This window comes from Pongo pygmaeus, chromosome 10 (assembly GCF_028885625.2).
Source record: "Pongo pygmaeus isolate AG05252 chromosome 10, NHGRI_mPonPyg2-v2.0_pri, whole genome shotgun sequence".
NCBI classification, from domain to species: domain Eukaryota; kingdom Metazoa; phylum Chordata; class Mammalia; order Primates; family Hominidae; genus Pongo; species Pongo pygmaeus.
Genome location: NC_072383.2, coordinates 110,126,884 through 110,146,502, shown reverse-complemented (window position 1 = coordinate 110,146,502; position 19,619 = coordinate 110,126,884). Strand labels below are relative to the sequence as shown.

At 38.0% G+C, this 19,619-nt stretch overlaps 1 protein-coding gene across 48 annotated transcripts in view; it reads left to right on the top strand.

Moving 5' to 3' along the window:
* Positions 1-19,619, top strand: part of ATXN2 (ataxin 2) — a 144,078-nt gene that overhangs the window by 81,153 nt on the left and 43,306 nt on the right. For 17 of the 48 annotated variants that reach the window (XM_054442145.2, XM_063647065.1, XM_054442138.2 and 14 more), the window contains exons 10-14: positions 603-812; positions 3,425-3,607; positions 6,347-6,544; positions 6,930-7,037; positions 7,308-7,378. In XM_054442145.2, the coding sequence (XP_054298120.1) occupies positions 603-812; positions 3,425-3,607; positions 6,347-6,544; positions 6,930-7,037; positions 7,308-7,378 (770 nt within the window). The remainder of the gene's footprint in view (positions 1-602; positions 813-3,424; positions 3,608-6,346; positions 6,545-6,929; positions 7,038-7,307; positions 7,379-19,619) is intronic. The other 31 variants (XM_063647079.1, XM_063647085.1, XM_063647069.1 and 28 more) reach the window with 5 other exon arrangements.

Below are 19,619 nucleotides of genomic sequence, written 5' to 3'. Positions count from 1 at the left end.
TTTGATACTCCTGTGACTCTAGAAGAGTAATGTTTTATTTCTACTTAAATGGGACTTGCTTAATAAGATTTCAAACTGAGTTTTAGGTTCAAGCGTAAGCCTGATGAAAATCATAGATAATTGTAAGAAACCAGCATTTCTAATTGGATGTAATAGCTACTGCTTATTTTCGTTATGCCTCAGAGTTAAAACTAATACAGTAAATAATCTTATTCCTGAGTAGGAATTATTGTGATTTATTATGTGAAATTATCTAGTGTATGTTATATTCCTTTAAACAACCAGTTACTGAGAAACAGTTATAGAAGCAGGATTAATAGGCAAAGTCTTAACTGTCTTCTTCAGTAGTGTGTATAGATCCTAATTAACCCTTTGGGAACGTGTATTCATTTAAACAGACTTAATCTTAAGGAGGTTAAAGTAAAATGTGAATTTATGTCAGTTAAGTTATGCTAAAACTTATCACAAATCAAATGACTGTCCTCAAAGGGTTAAAATGTACAAGAAATCATTTTTGTCATTTTACTTTTTTTCTGTTTACTTTTTTCCCTCATTTTTTTCTTTAGTTTTTATACTTTCCTTCATATCATTTGTTCTGTCAGGTGTTCCCTGGCCATCGCCTTGCCCATCTCCTTCCTCTCGCCCACCTTCTCGCTACCAGTCAGGTCCCAACTCTCTTCCACCTCGGGCAGCCACCCCTACACGGCCGCCCTCCAGGCCCCCCTCGCGGCCATCCAGACCCCCGTCTCACCCCTCTGCTCATGGTTCTCCAGCTCCTGTCTCTACTATGCCTAAACGCATGTCTTCAGAAGGTACAATACCACAATTTGTTCATGTTTTTGTTTGTCTTTGTTTAACTCCTATGTGAGTTTATAATTACAAAATAGTTTCCTCTTCATTATTTAATAACCTATAATTTCTGTGTTTTAACTTTAGTTTATTAAAACTATTTCTATTAACCTTTTGTTCATTAGAGAGAAATTTGATAAATGTTGTGTGAAGCTGTAAACTCTCTTGAATTGTTGTTAAAAAGGGGGTTTATCTCTGCCTGATAATTATGCTTCTTTACAGCCCCAGAAGGGTCTGCCCCACAGCCTTCCCCCTCCTTATTTGCACTGTATACAGTAGTTAAACAAATGAACTTTCTTCAGCCAGTCTTGAACTTAGGTTCATTTTACAGCTCTTTGGCCAAGGTCCTAGTGAACCTTCCTATTGGCCATACGCAGGGATGGTGTTTTCCGGGTCCTTTTTGAGAGCGACAGCCCATGTAGCTGACTTTGCGTGTCTGCCCTTAGATTAAAGTAGTCTGATTTTTAGAATGCCAGAAGAATTCTAAATTTAACTCAGTAATTTTTTTAAAGTTAGCTTTGCAATCTTACATAGTGAAAAGCTGCTTTAATCTGGGAGAAGTCCTTGATCTGAGATAAAATTATTGATAAAAACGACATATGAATTTGAATATTTAGCTATTTTTTTCCTCATCAAAAATAAGAATAAAATCTTGTAATTCTTATTCAGTATTTGGCACTAAATCCGTCATTGCCATATATCAAATACAGGGATATGTTGTAGAAAGGTAACATTCTAATTTAAATGCCACCCATATATTCAAAACCTGTTTTCTGAATCATAATGTCCTTTTGATACTAGTTCTGAATATTTGTGTTAAAATTTTAATCTGATTTGTTCATTAAAATTAGTTAATATTGCTTATGTTGGGACTAATAAAATTTTCTGCACAAAATGTGTTTCTCCTGCTTCCCTGGAGAAAACTATATTGGCTACTTTTAAATAAATTGTTACCATCTAAGCAGGCAGGTCATATGACTTTGACTGAAGCATCTAACCTTGAAGAGCAAATTCCACTGATTTTCAAGGTGACTTCTTTGCTCAAAAGGGCCTTAATAGTGGTCACTAAATGCAAAGATCTGTTGATATTTTTCTTGCAGTCCATCATTTGAATAAGTGATGTTTATTTAATGAGAATGTATTAAATAAAACGATCATTAATGACTGTGAACATCTTTATTACATTAAGATTTAAGGACTGCTCACGGACTAACTTCACACAGAAATATACTTTCTGCGTCATTCAGAGATGTTGAATATTTCCATTTGAAAATTATAGTGTATAACATTAGCATTCTTCTAAAGATCATGTTCATGTTTAAATTCCTGTTGGAAGCCAGGCATGGTGGCTAACGCCTGTAATCTCAGCACTTTGGGAGGCTGAGGCAGGCGGATCACTTGAGGTCAGGAGTTTGAGACCAGCCTAGCCAACATGGTGAAATCTCGTCTCTACTAAAAATACCCAGCTACTTGGGAGGCTGAGGCAGGAGAATCACTTGAACCTGGGAGGCAGAGGTTGCAGTGAGTTGAGATCGTACCACTGCACTCCAGCCTGGGCGACAGAGACAGACTCTGTCTTATAAAAATAAAATAATAATTCTATTGGCAACATACATTAATTTGAAGTTCTAAAGAGTTTGGCAGCAGGGTGAGAGAGTGAGGAGATTTGGCTTTGACATTAGGAAAGTTTTCGCTTGGTGTTAACACCAGTAGGCTTCTCTGATGAGGGCCATTCTGTCCACTCTTCTTACCTAATAGATTGGTCTAATGCACAGTAGACTGATTTAGAAAGAGTAGTCACTAGTGGCATGGCAGAATCAATAATGTAGAATTTTGACAATTCATATAGTGCTGATTTCTCCCCCAAATGTCAGTTATTTTGGTCATCTATTAATAGACTAATACAAGTCATCCCTTTAATAGAATTTTCAGCTCACAGCCTGCTAAGCCTAAGAAACTGCTTACAGGTTACTGCTTACTGTTTTAAGCTGAGTTTTAAAATTGATGATCATGATAGAAGAGATAAATAAACTAAAATTTTAGAGAAATTTAAGAAGGGTATGTACATATATTTTAGTGGTATCGGGGTGTATAGGGATTAATAGTCTTCTGTTTAAATTTTTTTTTCTAATTTTAGAAGTAATGTAGAAAATTCGGGGCAGGGAAAGGTAAAATATATGGAAGGTTTAAAATATTTTATCATGTAGTCATAATTTCTAGTAACATATTTCTTTACAAATAAGACATAGTTGAAACAGATTGCTACAGTTCTTTTAAGAGTTGACATCTTACTGTTGATTTCTTACCACCAACTTCATCCCTCCCTTTCTTTAAAAATAAAGGGAAATAATAAAATTTATTTATAAAACTTTGTGGCATTCCATGAAATAATTCTGAAAGAATTAGTATGGCCAAAAAAATATGTATAGTGTTTTTTTTTTTCTATTTTTAACCAAGGAAAAACTGTAGAGTGAGTGAGTGTGTGTGCGTGTATGTGTGGATGGGTGTATTTAGCAGAAAAGTAGTACTGATGAACATCATGGCATTTATGTGATGTTCACTGTTTCTTCCTTAGGGCCTCCAAGGATGTCCCCAAAGGCCCAGCGACATCCTCGAAATCACAGAGTTTCTGCTGGGAGGGGTTCCATATCCAGTGGCCTAGAATTTGTATCCCACAACCCACCCAGTGAAGCAGCTACTCCTCCAGTAGCAAGGACCAGTCCCTCGGGGGGAACGTGGTCATCAGTGGTCAGTGGGGGTAGGTAACACTTGGGCATAATGACGGTACTCATTTTGTCATTACACTAGATGTAAAGAGGGCTGAGCTACAACTCTGTTTGAGGAAGTGTAAGTATGTATATGTTAAAAATAGTAGAATCACCAGGAATTGGGAAACCCATATTTTTATTCTGGGCTCTACCACTTATTCATCATGTGTTAAAGCAAGTCAGACACTCATTCTGAAGTTGAGATTTCTCAACTTAATAATTCTTGCCTAGTCTACATTATGGGATTGTGATGAGATTCCTATAAGGTTCATAAATACAGATATATTGTAAAACTATAAAGTTTTGTAAAGTACCTCTCTAATATGAGGCAAACACAGTATGTAACACTATTTGGAGGGACCGTATTTCCTTATCTTTTTAGCAGCTTTGTTTATCAGTACATTCTATAAACATTTATTTTTGGCTTACATTGTGGTGTGTTTCTATAGCATCTGTATATGGCACTAATTCCCAACTATATTTCCATAATAAGGAATATCAAATACAAATAAAGGGTCCAAGTTTTATCTGTGATTAGCATAAGGAATATGCTGACAGCAGCTATAAAAGTATAAAAATTAGGCTGGGTGTGGTGGCTCACGCCTGTAATCCCAGCACTTTGGGAGGCTGAGGTGGGCAGATGACGAGGTCAGGAGATCGAGACCATCCTGGCTAACACGGTGAAACCCCGTCCCTACTAAAAGTACAAAAAAAATTAGCCGGGCGTGGTGGTGGGTGCCTGTAGTCCCAGCTACTTGGGAGGCTGAGGCAGGAGAATGGCGTGAACTCAGGAAGCGGAGCTTGCAGTTAGCTGAGATCACGCCATTGCACTCCAGCCTGGGCAACAGAGCAAGACTCTGTCTCAAAAAAAAAAAAAAAAGTTTAAAAATTAGACGACACGATTTTACAATAAGGCTGATTGCTTTTGCTACTTTGCCAATCAGTCCTTAGTGCTTTGTTCCCATAACTGTGGTGAGCAAGAGCTTACAAAGAATACTTAAAAAAAACAAAAAACAAAAAAACAAAAAAAAAAACTTTGTCTGTTTTAGTCAGTCCATAGAACCTTTAAAAGAAACAAGATCGACCAGTTGCTGTGGCTCATGCCTGTAATCCCAGCACTTTGGGAGGCCGAGGTGGGTGGATCACTTGAGGTTGGGAGTTCAAGACTGGCCTGACCAACATGGTGAAACCCCATCTCTACTAAAAATACAAAATTAGCCGAGTGTGGTGGCTATTCGAGAGGCTGAGGCAGGAGAATCGTTTGAACCCGGGAGGTGAAGATTGCAGTGAGCCAAGATCGCACCATTGCACTGCAGTCTGGGTGACAAGAGCGAAACTCTGTCTCAAAAAAAAGAAACAAGATCTTCAAGCTTAAGGAAACAAAAACAAAACTCAGCTGTGTTAAATCTGTTTTTAGTTGCTATACATTTCTGCTCAGCTTCATGTGATGCACATTCATGTAATTGTACCCCAAATTCCTTTGTACTTTTTATTTTCTTCCTTGGTCTTCAATTATCTTAAGACTACCAAGAAAACAAAAATTTTAAAAATCTTCTTCAGCCGGTCAGGCGCAGTGGCTCACGCCTGTAATCCCAGCACTTTGGGAGGCTGAGGCGGGCAGATCACGAGGTCAGGAGTTCAACAGCAGCCTGGCCAACATGGTGAAACGCTGTCTCTACTAAAAATACAAAAATTAGCTGGGCATTGTGGCACATTCTTGTAATCCCAGCTGCTCGGGAGGCTGAGGCAGGAGAATTGCTTGAACCAGGACCTGGGAGGTGTAGGTTACGGTGAGCGGTGATCACACCACTGCACTCCAGCCTGGGCTACAGAGCGAGACTCCATTTCAAAAAAAAAAATCTGCTTCAGCTATTCTGTTAATCTTTTGACATTACTTAGATGGTCTGGAAATAAATTTTGAGAATAACATGATTAGAAGTGAGAGAGTATAAGCATAGTTTTGGAGATACACTCAGAATAGCATTATAGATTTGCTCTTTTTACTAATTGGAAAAATGGCGAAAAATAGTTTTCTTCCATGACCCTTGTGACTTAAAAAAAAACAAAACACTGAAATGAAATAATTGAACCATTTTCTCTAAACCTTTGAATCTGAGCTCTGCAGATAGGTTTATAATGGTATATGAAACCTATTAGATACATACTTGAAAGTCATATGGGATACAAACCCTGCTTTTATTATCTTCCCCTTTTGACTAACTTGGGTCTCAAGTTTCCTTAATTACTGCACAGTGGACCTTGATGTTGCTACAAAGAATGTGTAGGGCTGGGCATGGTGGCTCATGCCTGTAATCCCAGCACTTTGGGAGGCCAAGGTAGGCAGATCACCTGAGGTCAGGAGTTTGAGACCAGCCTGGCCAGCATGGTGAAACCTCGTCACTACTAAAAATACAAAAAAATTAGCTGGTTGTGGTGGCAAGTGCCTTTAATCCCAGCTACTCCAGAGGCTGAGGCAGGAGAATCACTTGATACATTTAGTTAGGAGAGAAAATCATACTTATGTGTTAGTAATTGCTGCTGTTCTTCATATACTTGTGGTTTTGATTGCCAGCAAACTCCTAACATTTTGGAAAAGAAAACAGTAATGGGATAAAGGGTAAGGGCTAGAGAGGACTGTTTTACCTAGATCTTCAGAGAAGCCTGAAGCCTCTTTTAGGAAGTAACATTTGAACTGAGAATGTAATAAATACATTTTCCCTTTCTTCTAGTTCCAAGATTATCCCCTAAAACTCATAGACCCAGGTCTCCCAGACAGAACAGTATTGGAAATACCCCCAGTGGGTCAGTTCTTGCTTCTCCCCAAGCTGGTATTATTCCATCTGAAGCTGTTGCCATGCCTATTCCAGCTGCATCTCCTACGCCTGCTAGTCCTGCATCGAACAGAGCTGTTACCCCTTCTAGTGAGGGTATGTAACAAAGGGCTTCTGGATCCATAATCTCAGCTGTGAAATTGAATGTTAGAGGGTAACATTATATGAAAAAATTCCAGGTTATTTTTATTCATAGACAAGTATTTGTAGTGCACATTTAAAAGTTTATGTAAATTTTGATGTTGTTTAATACTACTAATTTAATATAATGTCTGTGTTACAAAGGTTAACATTCCTGGGTGTCAAATACTTACGTAAATAAAATTATTGGTGTTTCATATGACATCTGCAAAGGAAAAAAGCCTCTGTTTAAATGAAAGCATTATTTTCCAAAAACATAGGAAATCAGAATTATTGTTCAGTGTTTTCTTGTTTTGCTTTTCTAACTTCTCTGAATTTTTTTTTTTAAATTGTTTTCTAGCTAAAGATTCCAGGCTTCAAGATCAGAGGCAGAACTCTCCTGCAGGGAATAAAGAAAATATTAAGCCCAATGAAACATCACCTAGCTTCTCAAAAGCTGAAAACAAAGGTTAGAGTTTAAAGAGTCATTAGGCTTAACTGTAGAAATAGGAAGAAGTATGTCTAATTTTATGCCTGTACAGAATATTTTTGTTCAACATTCCTTCTTACTATTGTGATAGATAAATGTATTGCTTGACAAATTCCAAAATCCAAATTTAATATTTGAAATTATTTTCTGATCTTATATCTTATTCTAATTTCTATCATCTCATACTAAAAAGAATGTGATGTTAAAGTTTAAAAATAAACTTGTGTCTAACAGTTCTTAATTTTACAGGTATATCACCAATTGTTTCTGAACATAGGAAACAGATTGATGATTTAAAGAAATTTAAGAATGATTTTAGGGTAAGTATTGTACTAACTGATGAATTTGAGTTTTAAAAAATAAGCATTACTAAAGATTTATCTATTTATAAAAATGCGTTATGTATACAATCAGAAACATCAAACCATATATGTAGAAAGCAGAACATTTTTAAAGTGGTCTTTGCCTGTCCTTTAAGTGGGATAACTAAAATCATGAGATTTGGTAACAACAATATGTAGGTATCAAATGAGAGTACAGCCCTGACATTTGAAACCACCATAGCACAGCTTACTATTTGATGGTCATTTGATTGCTTTGTTCAATGAAGCTAGATATTAGTAGAGCAAGGCCAAGTCATTAATAATCTAGTGTGGCAAATGGAAGATGTACTGGACTCTGGTGTTCTGAGGTAGTTGGAGATTTATACTTTGTACACAAAAATATTGTGGTCAAAATCTTTCTGTAACATTATTTCTCTGTCTTAGCACAGGCTTTGCTTAACATCTCTCCTTGATTGTCATTTCATTCTTTTGTACGTTATTTACTATGGATATCAAGGTAGATTTTGAGACCAACCAAGAAATCTTCTTGAAACTTAGCTTCTTAGAAAGGAAAATCTAAATACCAGCCTTTTAAAAAAAGTAGCTGAATTAAAGGATGAGTGAATCAAAGGCAAAGGTAGCCTTTCCTCAGCCTGTGTTTTAGCTTTCTAAATGTTAACAATAGCTTCATTCTTGACTTATTGGTAACATTCAAAATACTACTTATTATTTCATACTTTAGCACATGTATCTACCAGCTTTAATGCTATTAACAGTTGTTAACTTCAGTTTTAATTTGTTGGCGGGCATGGTGGCTCACGCCTGTAATCCTAGCACTTTGGGAGGCCGAGGTGGGCAGATCACCTAAGGTCAGGAGTTCGAGATCAGCCTGGTCAACATGGTGAAACCCTGTCTCGACCAAAAATAGAAAAATTAGCTAGGCATGGTGGCATGCACCTGTAATCCCAGCTACTTGGGAGGCTGAGGCAGGAGAATCGCTTGAACCCAGGAGACAGAGGTTGCAGTGAGCCGAGATCATACCACTCCACTCCATCCTGGGCAACAGAGCAAGACTGCGTCTCAAAAAAAAAAAAAAAAAGTTTTTCAATTTGTTAAACAATAGTTAACACGTACAAATGATACAAAGAATATTGAATATGATCATGTGCCCACTACCCAGCTTAGTAAATAAAGCATTCTAACACAGTTAAACTCCTCTTATGTATTTGTCCCTCCTCAGCTGCTTCCCCCTCTTCCCTTCCAAAAGGAAGGGTTTCTTTTCTGTGCAGTTCTTTATATACTGCATATGAATATATCTGTGAGCAATAGATGATATTTTGCATAATTTTAAATTTGCTATAAATGATGTCTTGCTGTAGGTATTCTTCCCCATTTGAATTTTTTCCTCAGTATTATTTTTTTTAACATCATTCAGTCTCCTCTTATACTACGCTTGGATTGAATTTAATATCTCATGAAGAAAAAACATTTTTACTTTGAAGCATGTGAATTAGCATGTTTTTGTAACAGCTTTATTGAGATATAATTTACATATATAAATCAACCGTTTAAAGTGTATAAATCAGTGGTTTTTAATGATATAATTTACATATATAAATCAACTGTTTAAAGTGTATAAATCAGTGGTTTTTAAAATATTCATAATGTTGTACAACTGTCTCCTCAGTTGATTTTAAAACATACTCTTCACCCCCAAAAGAAACCCTGTGCCCAGTTAAGCAGTTGTTCCACATTTGCCTCCAGCCCTTCTCTTTCCCCTACTCCCAACCCTAAGCAACCATTAATCTACTTTCTGTCTCTATGGGTGGGCTTATTTGGGGCAAATTCCATTTCATACAAATGGAATAATAAAATATGTGGTTTTTATGACTGGCTTCTTTCAGAGTAGTGTTATAAAGGTTCATCCATGTTGGAGCATGTTTCAGTACTTCATTTCTTTTTGTGACTGACTAATATTCCTTGATGTGGATAATACCACGTTTTGTTTATCCATTAATCAGTTTGTAGCTATTTGTGGTGTTCTCACTATTTGACTATTCTGAATAACACTGCCACAAACATGAGTGTGCAGTTTTTTTCTCGTCCTATGTTTTCATTTCTTTTGTGTACCTACCTAGGAGTTGAATTGCTGGGTCATATGGCAACTGTGTTTAACCTTTTGAGGAACTACCAAGCTATTTGCCAAGATATCTGCACTATTTTACATTCCCACCAGCAGGGTATGAGGGTTTCTGTTTCTCCACATCCTTGCTAACACTTATTGTCTTGTCTTTTTTTGATTATAGTCATCCTTGTGGGTGTGAAGTGTTAACCTCATTGTGGCTTTAATGTGCAGTTCTTTCATGGCTAATGATGTTGAACATCTTTTGTGTTTATTGGCCGTTTATATATCTTCTTTGGATTGATGTCTGTTCAAATCTTTACCCATTTTAAAAATTGAGTTGTCTTTTTATTATTGGGTTGTGGGAGTTCTTTATATATTGTGTGTACAAGTCCCTGTTAGATACATGGTTTGCAAATGTTTTCTCCTGTTCTGTTGGTTGTCTTTTTACTTTTTCATTCCTTGAAGCACAAAAATTTTTAATTTTGATGAAGTCCAATTTATCTGATTTTGTTGTTACTTAAGCTTTTGGTGTCATATCTAAGAAAATACTGTTTTGTCAATCATTAAGGTTTATTACTCTTCTGGGTTTTTTTAAGAATTACATTTAGAGGTGTGATCCATTTGGAGCAACTTTTTTTTTCTTTTGACACAGAGTCTCGCTCTTTTGCTTAGGCTGGAGGGCAGTGGTGCAATCTTGGCTCACAGCAGCCTCAGCCTCCTGGGCGCAAGCGAGTAGCTGGTACTACAGGTGTGCACCACCACACCTCGCTATTAATAACTTTTGTATTTTTTTGTAGAGACAGAATTTCGCCATGTTGCCCAGGCTGGTCTCAAACACTTGGACTCAAGTGACTCGCCCACCTCAGCCTCCCAAAGTGAAAAATTGCTTTCACTTTGCACTGCGGACTCGCCCTGAATTCTTTCTTGTGCAAGATCCAAGAGCCCTCTCTTGGGGTCTGGATCGGGACCCCTTTCCTATAACAATATTATGAGAATAACATTTGATTTTTTTTAAGTGAAACAAATTGTTATTAAAAATTTAAAAAAAAAAGGTCATAGGAGAGTGACTTGGTGCTCAGCCCATTTTGAGCAGTTATTTAATATAGTATAAGGTGGGGTTCAAATTCATTCTTTATATTAATTTTTTATTTCTAATTGACATATAACCATACACTTATAACCATTTTTACTCTGTAAGTTCAGATTCATTCTTCTGTATGTAGATATTAGTTGTCCCAGCAACATCTGTTAAAAAGACTATTATTGGCCAGGCACGGTGGCTCTCAACGCCTGTAATCCCAGCACTTTGGGAGTCCCAAGCAGGCAGATCACATGAGGTCAGGAGTTTGAAACCAGTCTGACCAAATGGTGAAACTGCATCTCTACTAAAAATACAAAAATTACCTGGGTGTGGTGGCGCACACCTGTAGTCCCACTACTCTAGTGGCTGAGGCAGGAGATTCGCTTGAACCCAGGAGGTAGAGGTTGCAGTGAGCTGAGATCATTCACTTCAGCCTGGGCGACAGAGTGAGACTCCATCTCAAAAAAAAGACTATTCTTTACTCCATTGAATTACTTCACATGCTTGTTGGAAGTCTGTTGACTACAAATATGAAAGTTTATTACTGGACTCTGAATTGTCCTCCACTGCATCTCTATGTCTTATCCTTATGGCAGTACCGTACTGTCTTGATTAGAGTTAACTGTATTTTAAAAGGCTATACTTTTTCAGTTAGCAGAAAACATTTTAGCTATCAGCACAACTTTCTGTAAACCTTCATTAATGCTTGACTTAAATTCCAAGAAGGAGCAACATAAAAAGTCTATCTCTTTAGGAGTTTTAGTCTTACTACTTTTAGGTGCCTGAATAACCAAATGTATTATTTAGCCTCTTACTCATAACTCCTTGATCCATAGGGGCATACCAGGAAGAAAAGAAATGGTTTTTAAAAAAATGAGAGTGGGCCGGGCACAGTGGCTGATACCTATAATCCCAACACTTTGGGAGGCCGAGGCGGGTGGATCACTTGAGGTCAGGAGTTTGAGACCAGCCTGGATAACATGGCGAAACCCTATCTTTATTAAAAATATAAAAATTAGCCAGGCATGGTGGCACATGCCTGTAATCCCAGCTACTCAGGAGGCTGAGGCAGGAGAATCACTTGAATCTGGGAGGTGGAGGTTGCAGTGATCCGAGATTGCATCAGTGGGCGACAGAGCGAGAATCTGTCTCAAAGAAAAAAAAAGAGAGTGGAAAAAAAAAATATGTATCCCAGAACTTAAATTTTAATTAAAAAAAAATAAGAGTGAACTTTCTAATTGTTCTCTTCAGATAATATAAAGTTATTCTCTTATGTTTTATTGTGTATTTCCTGTGTACCAGATGCTGTTCTTCATGCTTGTATGTTAAATCTTGTCTAACATCTCTGTCAAGCAAGTTCTGTTTGTATCTGCACTGTGTATATTAGGCAGCTTGGGCAAAGAGAAGTTAAGTAATCTGCCCAAACTCACATGGCTAGTAAATAACAGGGCTGGCCATCTGGTGTTTAAGCTAGCAGTGCTTTGAATAGTAACTAATGCATAGTGCATAGTGCATGCTGCACTGTCAGTCAGTGATTCATTAGAGCTAACTTCATGACATGCTCATAGCCCCAAACTGCATTTGTTCACAAATATCTGTAGTCCTTCATTTAGGCAGAAATAGGAATACCTTGTGTGTGTGTTGTTCCTTCCCTTTTGAGCCATATGCAGAGTGCTAATAGCTTTATTTGTGTAAGAATTGCTAGTAATTTGATCTGTTTTGGGTTAATAGTGTGGGTTTTAGAGGTAAATGGACCTAGGTTTGAATGTTGGCCTCTGTACATCATGTGCGTAACATTGTGGCATGCTATCTACTTCCCCCAAGCCAAAATGGGTTAGTTTTAGAACCTGCTTCATAGCGTTTCTGTGAGAGCTCAGTGAGATATTGCCTATAAAGTGTTTAGCATAGTGTCTAGCACATGGTATGTATTCAATACATGTTCATTCTTACTAGCAAAATATAGATGACCCAGTATTGTACAGAGAATGTACAATGGTGTCATTGTACCATTCCATATGAAGTCACATAAGAATTTCAGTTTTCTGCTGGTCATGATGGCTCACTCCTGTAATCCCAGCACTTTGGGAGGCTGAGGTGGATGGATCAGCTGAGGTCAGGAGTTCGAGACCAGCCTGGCTGACATGATGAAACCCCATCTCTACTAAAAATACAAAAAATTAGCCAGGCGTGGTGGCAGGCGCCTGTAATCCCAGCTACTCGCAAGGCTGAGGCAGGAGAAATGCTTGAACCCGGGAGGCGGAGGTTGCCATGAGTTAAGATCGTGCCACTGCACTCCAGCCTGGGCAGTAAGAGCAAAAATCCGTCTCCAAAAAAAAAAAAAAAAAGAACTTCAGTTTTCCATTAGATTTAGTATAGCGCAGAGAGGAAATACAGCAGAGTGCTATATTCCATATATAGCAATATAGCATTATAACAATATATTCCAATATAGCAGAGTGCTATATTCAGATACCAAGTAGTGGACTTGCTATTTGTAAGATGGCAATAATAGTATCTACATCAAATAGGGCCGTTGTGAAGACTAAATGAATAAGCCTATAAATAGTTTAGAACAGCGTCTGGATAGGTGCATGGCTCATGCCTGAATCTTAGCACTTTGGGAGGCTGAGACAGGTGGATAGCTTGAGCTCAGGCATTAAAGACCAACCTGGGTAACATGGTAAAACCCTGTTTCTACAAAAAAGTACACACATTAGCCAGGTGTGGTGGCACATGCCAATAGTACCAGCTACTCAGGAGGCTGAGGTGGGAGAATCTCTTGAGCCTGGGAGATGGAGGTTGCAGTGAGGTGAGCTTGCACCACTGCTCTCCAGTCTGGGCAACGGAGTCAGATCCTGTCTGGAAAAAGAAAAAAAAAAAGTGTCCAACCCATAGTAAGAAATGCAGATGTGTTTGACATTGTAAGAAAAAGCAACACCAAAAGTCTAATTTTTGCCTTCACTCAAGGACCCTTATGATAATTAAACTCCAAAGTCCTTGGCAATATATATAGTTGGTCGGTTATGTGGATAGCCTCTACTAAAGATTTTTGTGAACAAATGAAAGTTTAAGTAGTAAGTTCCTGCATTGTGACTTAAATTGCCAGTGTGCCCACATAAATACCCTGTCAACATTTGCCCTTAGCCACTTGACTCTTTAGCTATATTGGTAATGCAGTAAAGCTTGAGATGTGCCAGAGTTGCATAATGCTGTTTGCCATGACACCAAGAGCCTTGGTAATGAAACCATTGAAAATGGTTTGCCTATACTGAGGCTGAAGAGGTATCTTGGCTCTCTAATTTTAAGGCAACCTTTTTGGCTGTGTAAGTTTCTCTTTAGCTTGTTTCTCACCACCTGGGGCTGTGGCTTAGGTCCGTTGTCCTAACCTGTGGCTTAGGTTCTGTTTTTGTTGCTTGTACTTGCTCCCCCTTTTCTTCAGCCATTCCTGTTTTCTTTCTTTTGTAGAGAATGCCATCTTAAATCATCTTCAGCCAGTGGTAGCATTTATTTTTTTCTGGTCTGCAGACTTAAAAACCTCATCACTTACTTCACTAATATCTTTGTCTTCTGTTCTTTTTGATGATCCTTGGTTTTGCAGTCTACTTTAAAGGTTTTTATTTTTTTATGGGTACATAGTAGACGTATTATTCATGGGGTCTGTGAGATATTTTGATAAAGGTATATAATGTGTAATAATCACAGGGTAAATGGGGTATCCATCACCATCATCATTCATCATTTCTTTGTGTAATGAACGTTGCAATTGTACTCCCTCAGTTATTCTAAAAAGTACAACAAATTAATGCTGACTGTAGTCACCCTGGTTTGTTGTCGAATACTAGATCTTATTCATTCTTTATTTAACTTTTTAAATTTTAAAATTATTCTATTTATTTATTTATTTTTAGACGGAGTCTCACTCTGTCGCCAGGCTGGAGTGCAGTGGCACAGTCTCGGCTCACTGCGAGCTCCGCCTCCAGGGTTCAAGTGATTCTCCTGCCTCAGCCTCCTGAGTAGCTGGGACTACAGGCACGTGCCACCACACCCAGCTAATTTTTGTATTTTTAGTAGAGACGGGGTTTCACTCTGTTGGCTGGGATGGTCTTGATCTCTTGACCTTGTGATCCGGCTGCCACAGCCTCCCAAAGTGCTGGGGTTGCAGGTGTGAGCCACCGCACCCAGCCTTTAAAATTATTTTAAATCATTTTAATATCTTTTTCATTTCTGCTTCCAGTCCTGCAGAGTTCTTATTCATTCTTTCTAAATTTTCTTTGTAGCCACTAATCACCTCATTTCCCTCCTTCTCCCCATTACCCTTCCCAACTTCTGGTAACCATTCTACTATCTCCATGTGTTCAATTGTTTTAATTTTTAGTGCCTGCAAATGAGTAAGAATATGCAAAGTTTATCTTTCTGTCCCTGGCTTATTTTACTTAACATAATGTCCTCCAGTGCCGTCTACATTGTTGCAAATGACAGGATCTCATTCTTTTGTATGGCTGAATGGTAATCTATTGTGTATATATACCACATTTTCTTTCTCCATTTGTCTGTCAGCGGACACGTAGGTTGATTCCAAATCTTGGCTGTTGTGTATATAGTGCTGTAGTAAACATGGGAGTGCTGATATTCCTTTAATAAACTGATTTCCTTTCTGAGTATATACCTAGCAGTACAATTGCTGATCATATGGTAGCTCTATTTTTAGTTTTTTGAGGAATTTCCATACTGTTCTCCATAGTGGTTGTACCAATTTACATGTCCACCAACAGTGTGTGAAGGTTCCCCTTTATCTACATCCTCACCAGCATTTATTATTGCCTGTCTTTTGGAAAAAGCCATTTTAACTGGGGTGAGATGATATCTTGTTGTAGTTTTAATTTCCATTTTTCTGGTGATGAGTAGTATTGAATACCTTTCATATACCTGTTTGCCATTCATAAATAAAGATGAAGTCTCGCTATTTGGCCCAGGCTGGTCTCGAACTCCTGGGCTCAAGCAATCCTCCCACCTTGGCTTCCCAAAATGCTGAAATTATAGGTGTGAGCCACTGCACCTGGCCTTGTATGTCTTCCTTTTTTTGTTTTGTTTTGTTTTGTTTTTGAGACAGTCTCACTTTGTTGCCCAGGCTGGAGCGCAATGGTGTGATCTTGGCTCACTGTGCCCTCCACCTCCCGGGTTCAAGCAATTCTCCTGCCTCCTGCCACCATGTCTGCCTAATTTTTGTATTTTTAGTAGAGACGGGATTTCTCCTTGTTGGCCAGGCTGGTCTCGAACTCCTAACCTCAGGTGATTTACCTGCCTCAGCCTCCCAAAGTGCTAGGATTACAGGCGTGAGCTGCTGCGCCCAGCCTGTATGTCTTCTTTTGAGAAATGTCTATTCAGATCTTTTGCCCATTTTTAATTGTTATTGAAATTTTCCCTATCGAGTTGCTTGAGTGCCTTTTATATTCTGGTTATTGATCCCTTGTCAGATGAGTAGTTTGCAAATATTTTCTCCCATTCTGTGGGCTGTCTCTTCACTTTGTTGATGGTTTCCTTTGCTGTGCAGAAGCTTTTTAACTTGATGTGATCCCATTTGTCCATCTTTGCTTTGGTTGCCTGTACTTTTGGGGTATTACTCAAATCTTTGCCCAGAGTAATGTCCCTGGAAGTTTAATGTTTTCTTTTAGTAGTTTCATAGTTTGAGGTCTTAGATTTAAATCTTTAATCCATTTTGATTTGATTTTTTTTTAATACGGTGGGACACAGGGGTCTGGTTTCATTCTTCTGCATGTGGATATCCAGTTTTCCCAGCACCATTTATTGAAGAGACTGTCCTTTCCCCAGTGTATGTTCATGGCTTCTTTGTGGAAAACAAGTTCACTTAGACGTATGGATTCATTTCTGAGTTCTCTGTTCTGTTCCATTGATCTGTGTATCTTTTTTTATGCCAGTACCATGCCGTTTTGGTTACAATAATTTGAAGTCAGATAATGATTCCTCCCGTTTTGTTCATTTTGCTAGGTATGGCTTTTGCTCTTTTGGGCCTTTTGTGGTTCCCTACAAATTTTAGAATTATTTTTGTCTACTTCTGTGAGGAATGTCATTGGTATTTTGATAGGGATTGCACTGAATCTGTAGATTGCTTTGAGTATTATCAACATTTTAGCAATATTAATTCTTCTAATCCATAAACATGGAATCTCTTTGCATGTTTTTTCTGTGTCATCAATTTCAATGTTTTAAAGTTGTCATTATAGAAATCTTTTACTCATTTGGTTAAGTTTATTCCTAAGTATTTTATTATGTTTGTAGCTATTGTAAATGGGATTGCTTTTAAAAAATTTTTCAGATTGTTTGCTGTTAAATATAAAAATGCTCCTGATTTTTGTATGTTGATTTTTGTATCCTGCAATTTTACTGAATTTGTTTGTCAGTTCTAATAGGTTTTTCTCTTTTGGAGTCTAGGTTTTTCCAAATGTAAGATCATATTATCTGCAAACAAGGATAATTCTTCCATTCCAATGTGGATGCTTTTTATTTCTTTCTGTTGTCTGATTGCTCCAGTTAGGACTTCCCAGTATTATGTTGAATAACAATGGTGAAAGTGGGCATCCTTGTCTTGTTCCAGATCTTAGAGGAAAGCCTTTCAGTTTTTCCCTGTTCAGTATGGTACTAGTTATGGGTCTGTCATATATGGCTTTTATTTTGTTGAGGTATATTCCTTCTATACCCAGTTCTTTGGGGTTTTTTTGTTTGTTTGCTTGTTTTTGAGATGGAGTCTCACTCTGTCACCCAGGCTGGAGTGCAGTGGCGTACTGTTGGCTCACTGCAAGCTCCGCCTCCTGGGTTCATGCTGTTCTCCTGCCTCAGCCTCCTGAGTAGCTGGGACTACAGGTGTCCGCCAACACGCCCGGCTAATTTTTTGTATTTTTAGTAGAGACGGGGTTTCACCGTGTTAGCCAGGATGGTCTTGAACTCTTGACCTTGTGATCTGCCCATCTCAGCCTCCCAAAGTGCTGGGATTACAGGCGTGAGCCACCACACCCGGCCAAGGTTTTAATCATAAGGGGATGTTGTATTTTATGTGATATAAATTATATATTTATATCGTGATATATATTTATATCATACATAATATAAATAATATATATATATATTTTGGTCTTTGTCTTTTATTCTGTTAAGATGTACCAAGTTTATTGATTTGCATATGTTGAACCATCCTTGCATCCCTGGGATGAATCCCACTTAGTCATGATGAATGATCTTTTTAATGTGTTGCTGAATTCGGTTTGCTAGTATTATATTGAGGATTTTTGCATAATGTCCTTCAGAGACACTGGCTTCTAGTTTTCTTTTTTTGATGTGTCCTTTGGTTTTGTATAGGGTAATAGTGGCCTCGTAGACTGAGTTTAGAAGTATTCCCTCTTCCTGTATTGTGTTGGAATAGTTTGAGTAGGATTGGTATTATTAGTTCTTCTTTAAAGGTTTAGTAGAATTCAGCAGTGAAGCCATCAGGTCCATGGCTTTTCTTTGCTGAGAGACTATTTCTTATAGCTTTGATCTCATTACTTGTTATTGGTCTATTTGGGTTTTGGATTTCTTTGTGGTTCAATCTTGGTAGGTTGTATGTGTCTAGGAATTTATCCATTTCTTCAAGGTTTTCCAATGTATTGGCTTATAGATGCTCATAGTAGTCTCTAATGATCCTTTGAATTTCGGTGGTAACAATTACAATGTCTCCTTTTTCACTCTCATTTTATTATTTGGGTTTTCTCTTTTTTTTCGGAGTCTGGCTAAAGGTTTGTCAGTTTTGTTTATCTCTTCAAAACAATTTATTGTTTTATTGATCTTTCGTATTTTCATTTCAATTTTATTTATTTCTGCTTTGATCTTTTTTTATTTCTTCTACTGATTTTAGGTTTTGTCCTTGCTTTTCTAGTTCTTTAGGATGTATTGGTGGTAGATGAAGTTTTTCTGCTTTTTTGATGTAGGCACTTACTGCTGTAAACATTCCTCTTATTGTTGCTTTTACTGTATCTTATAGGTTTTGATAAGCTGTGTTTCCATTTTCATTTGTTTCAAGGAATCTTCCAGTTTTCTTAATTTCTTCATGGACCCACTGGTCATTCAGGAGCATATTGCTTAATTTTCATGTATTTGTATACTTTCCAAAGTTCCTCTTGTTATCAGTGTTATTTTATTTTATTTTTATTTTTGTTTTTTTGAGATGGAGTCTCGCTCTGTCGCCCATGCTGGAGTGTAGTGGCGTGATCTCGGCTTACTGCAACCTCTGCCTCCCGAGTTCAAGTGATTCTCCTGCCACAGCCTCCTGAGTAGCTGGGATTACAGGCGCGTACCACCACTCCTGGCTAATTTTTTTTTTATTTTTAGTAGAGAGGGGGTTTCACCATGTTGGTCAGGCTGATCTCAAACTCCTGACCTCAGATGATCCACCCACCCTGGCCTCCTAAAGTGCTGGAATTACAGGCATGAGCCACTGTGCCCAGCCTCTAGTGTTATTTTCTTGTGATCAGAGAAGATAGTTGATATGATTTCAACTTTTTTGAATTTTTATTTATTTGTTTGTTTGTTTGTTTGTAACAGAGTCTCACTCTGTTACCCATGCTGGAGTACATGTCATGATCTTGGCTCACCTGCAACCTCCGCCTTCCTGGCTCAAGCAATCCTCCCACCTTAGCCTTCCAAGTAGCTGGGACTACAGGCACATGCCGTCATATATGGCTGATATTTTTGGATTTTTTTTTTTTTTTTTGTAGAGATGGGGTTTTGTGATGTGTCCCAGGGTTGTTTCGAACTCCTGATCTCAAGCAATCCACCTATTTCGGCCTCCCAAGGTGCTGGGATTACAGACATGAGCCGCTGTGCCAGGTCAAATCTTTAGACTTGTTTTGTGGCTTAACATAGGGTCTGTCTTTGAGAATGATCCATATGTTGAGGAGAAGAATGTATATTCTATAGCTGTTGGACACAATGTTCTGTAAATATGTATTGGGCCTATTTGGTCTATAGAGCAAATTAGGTCT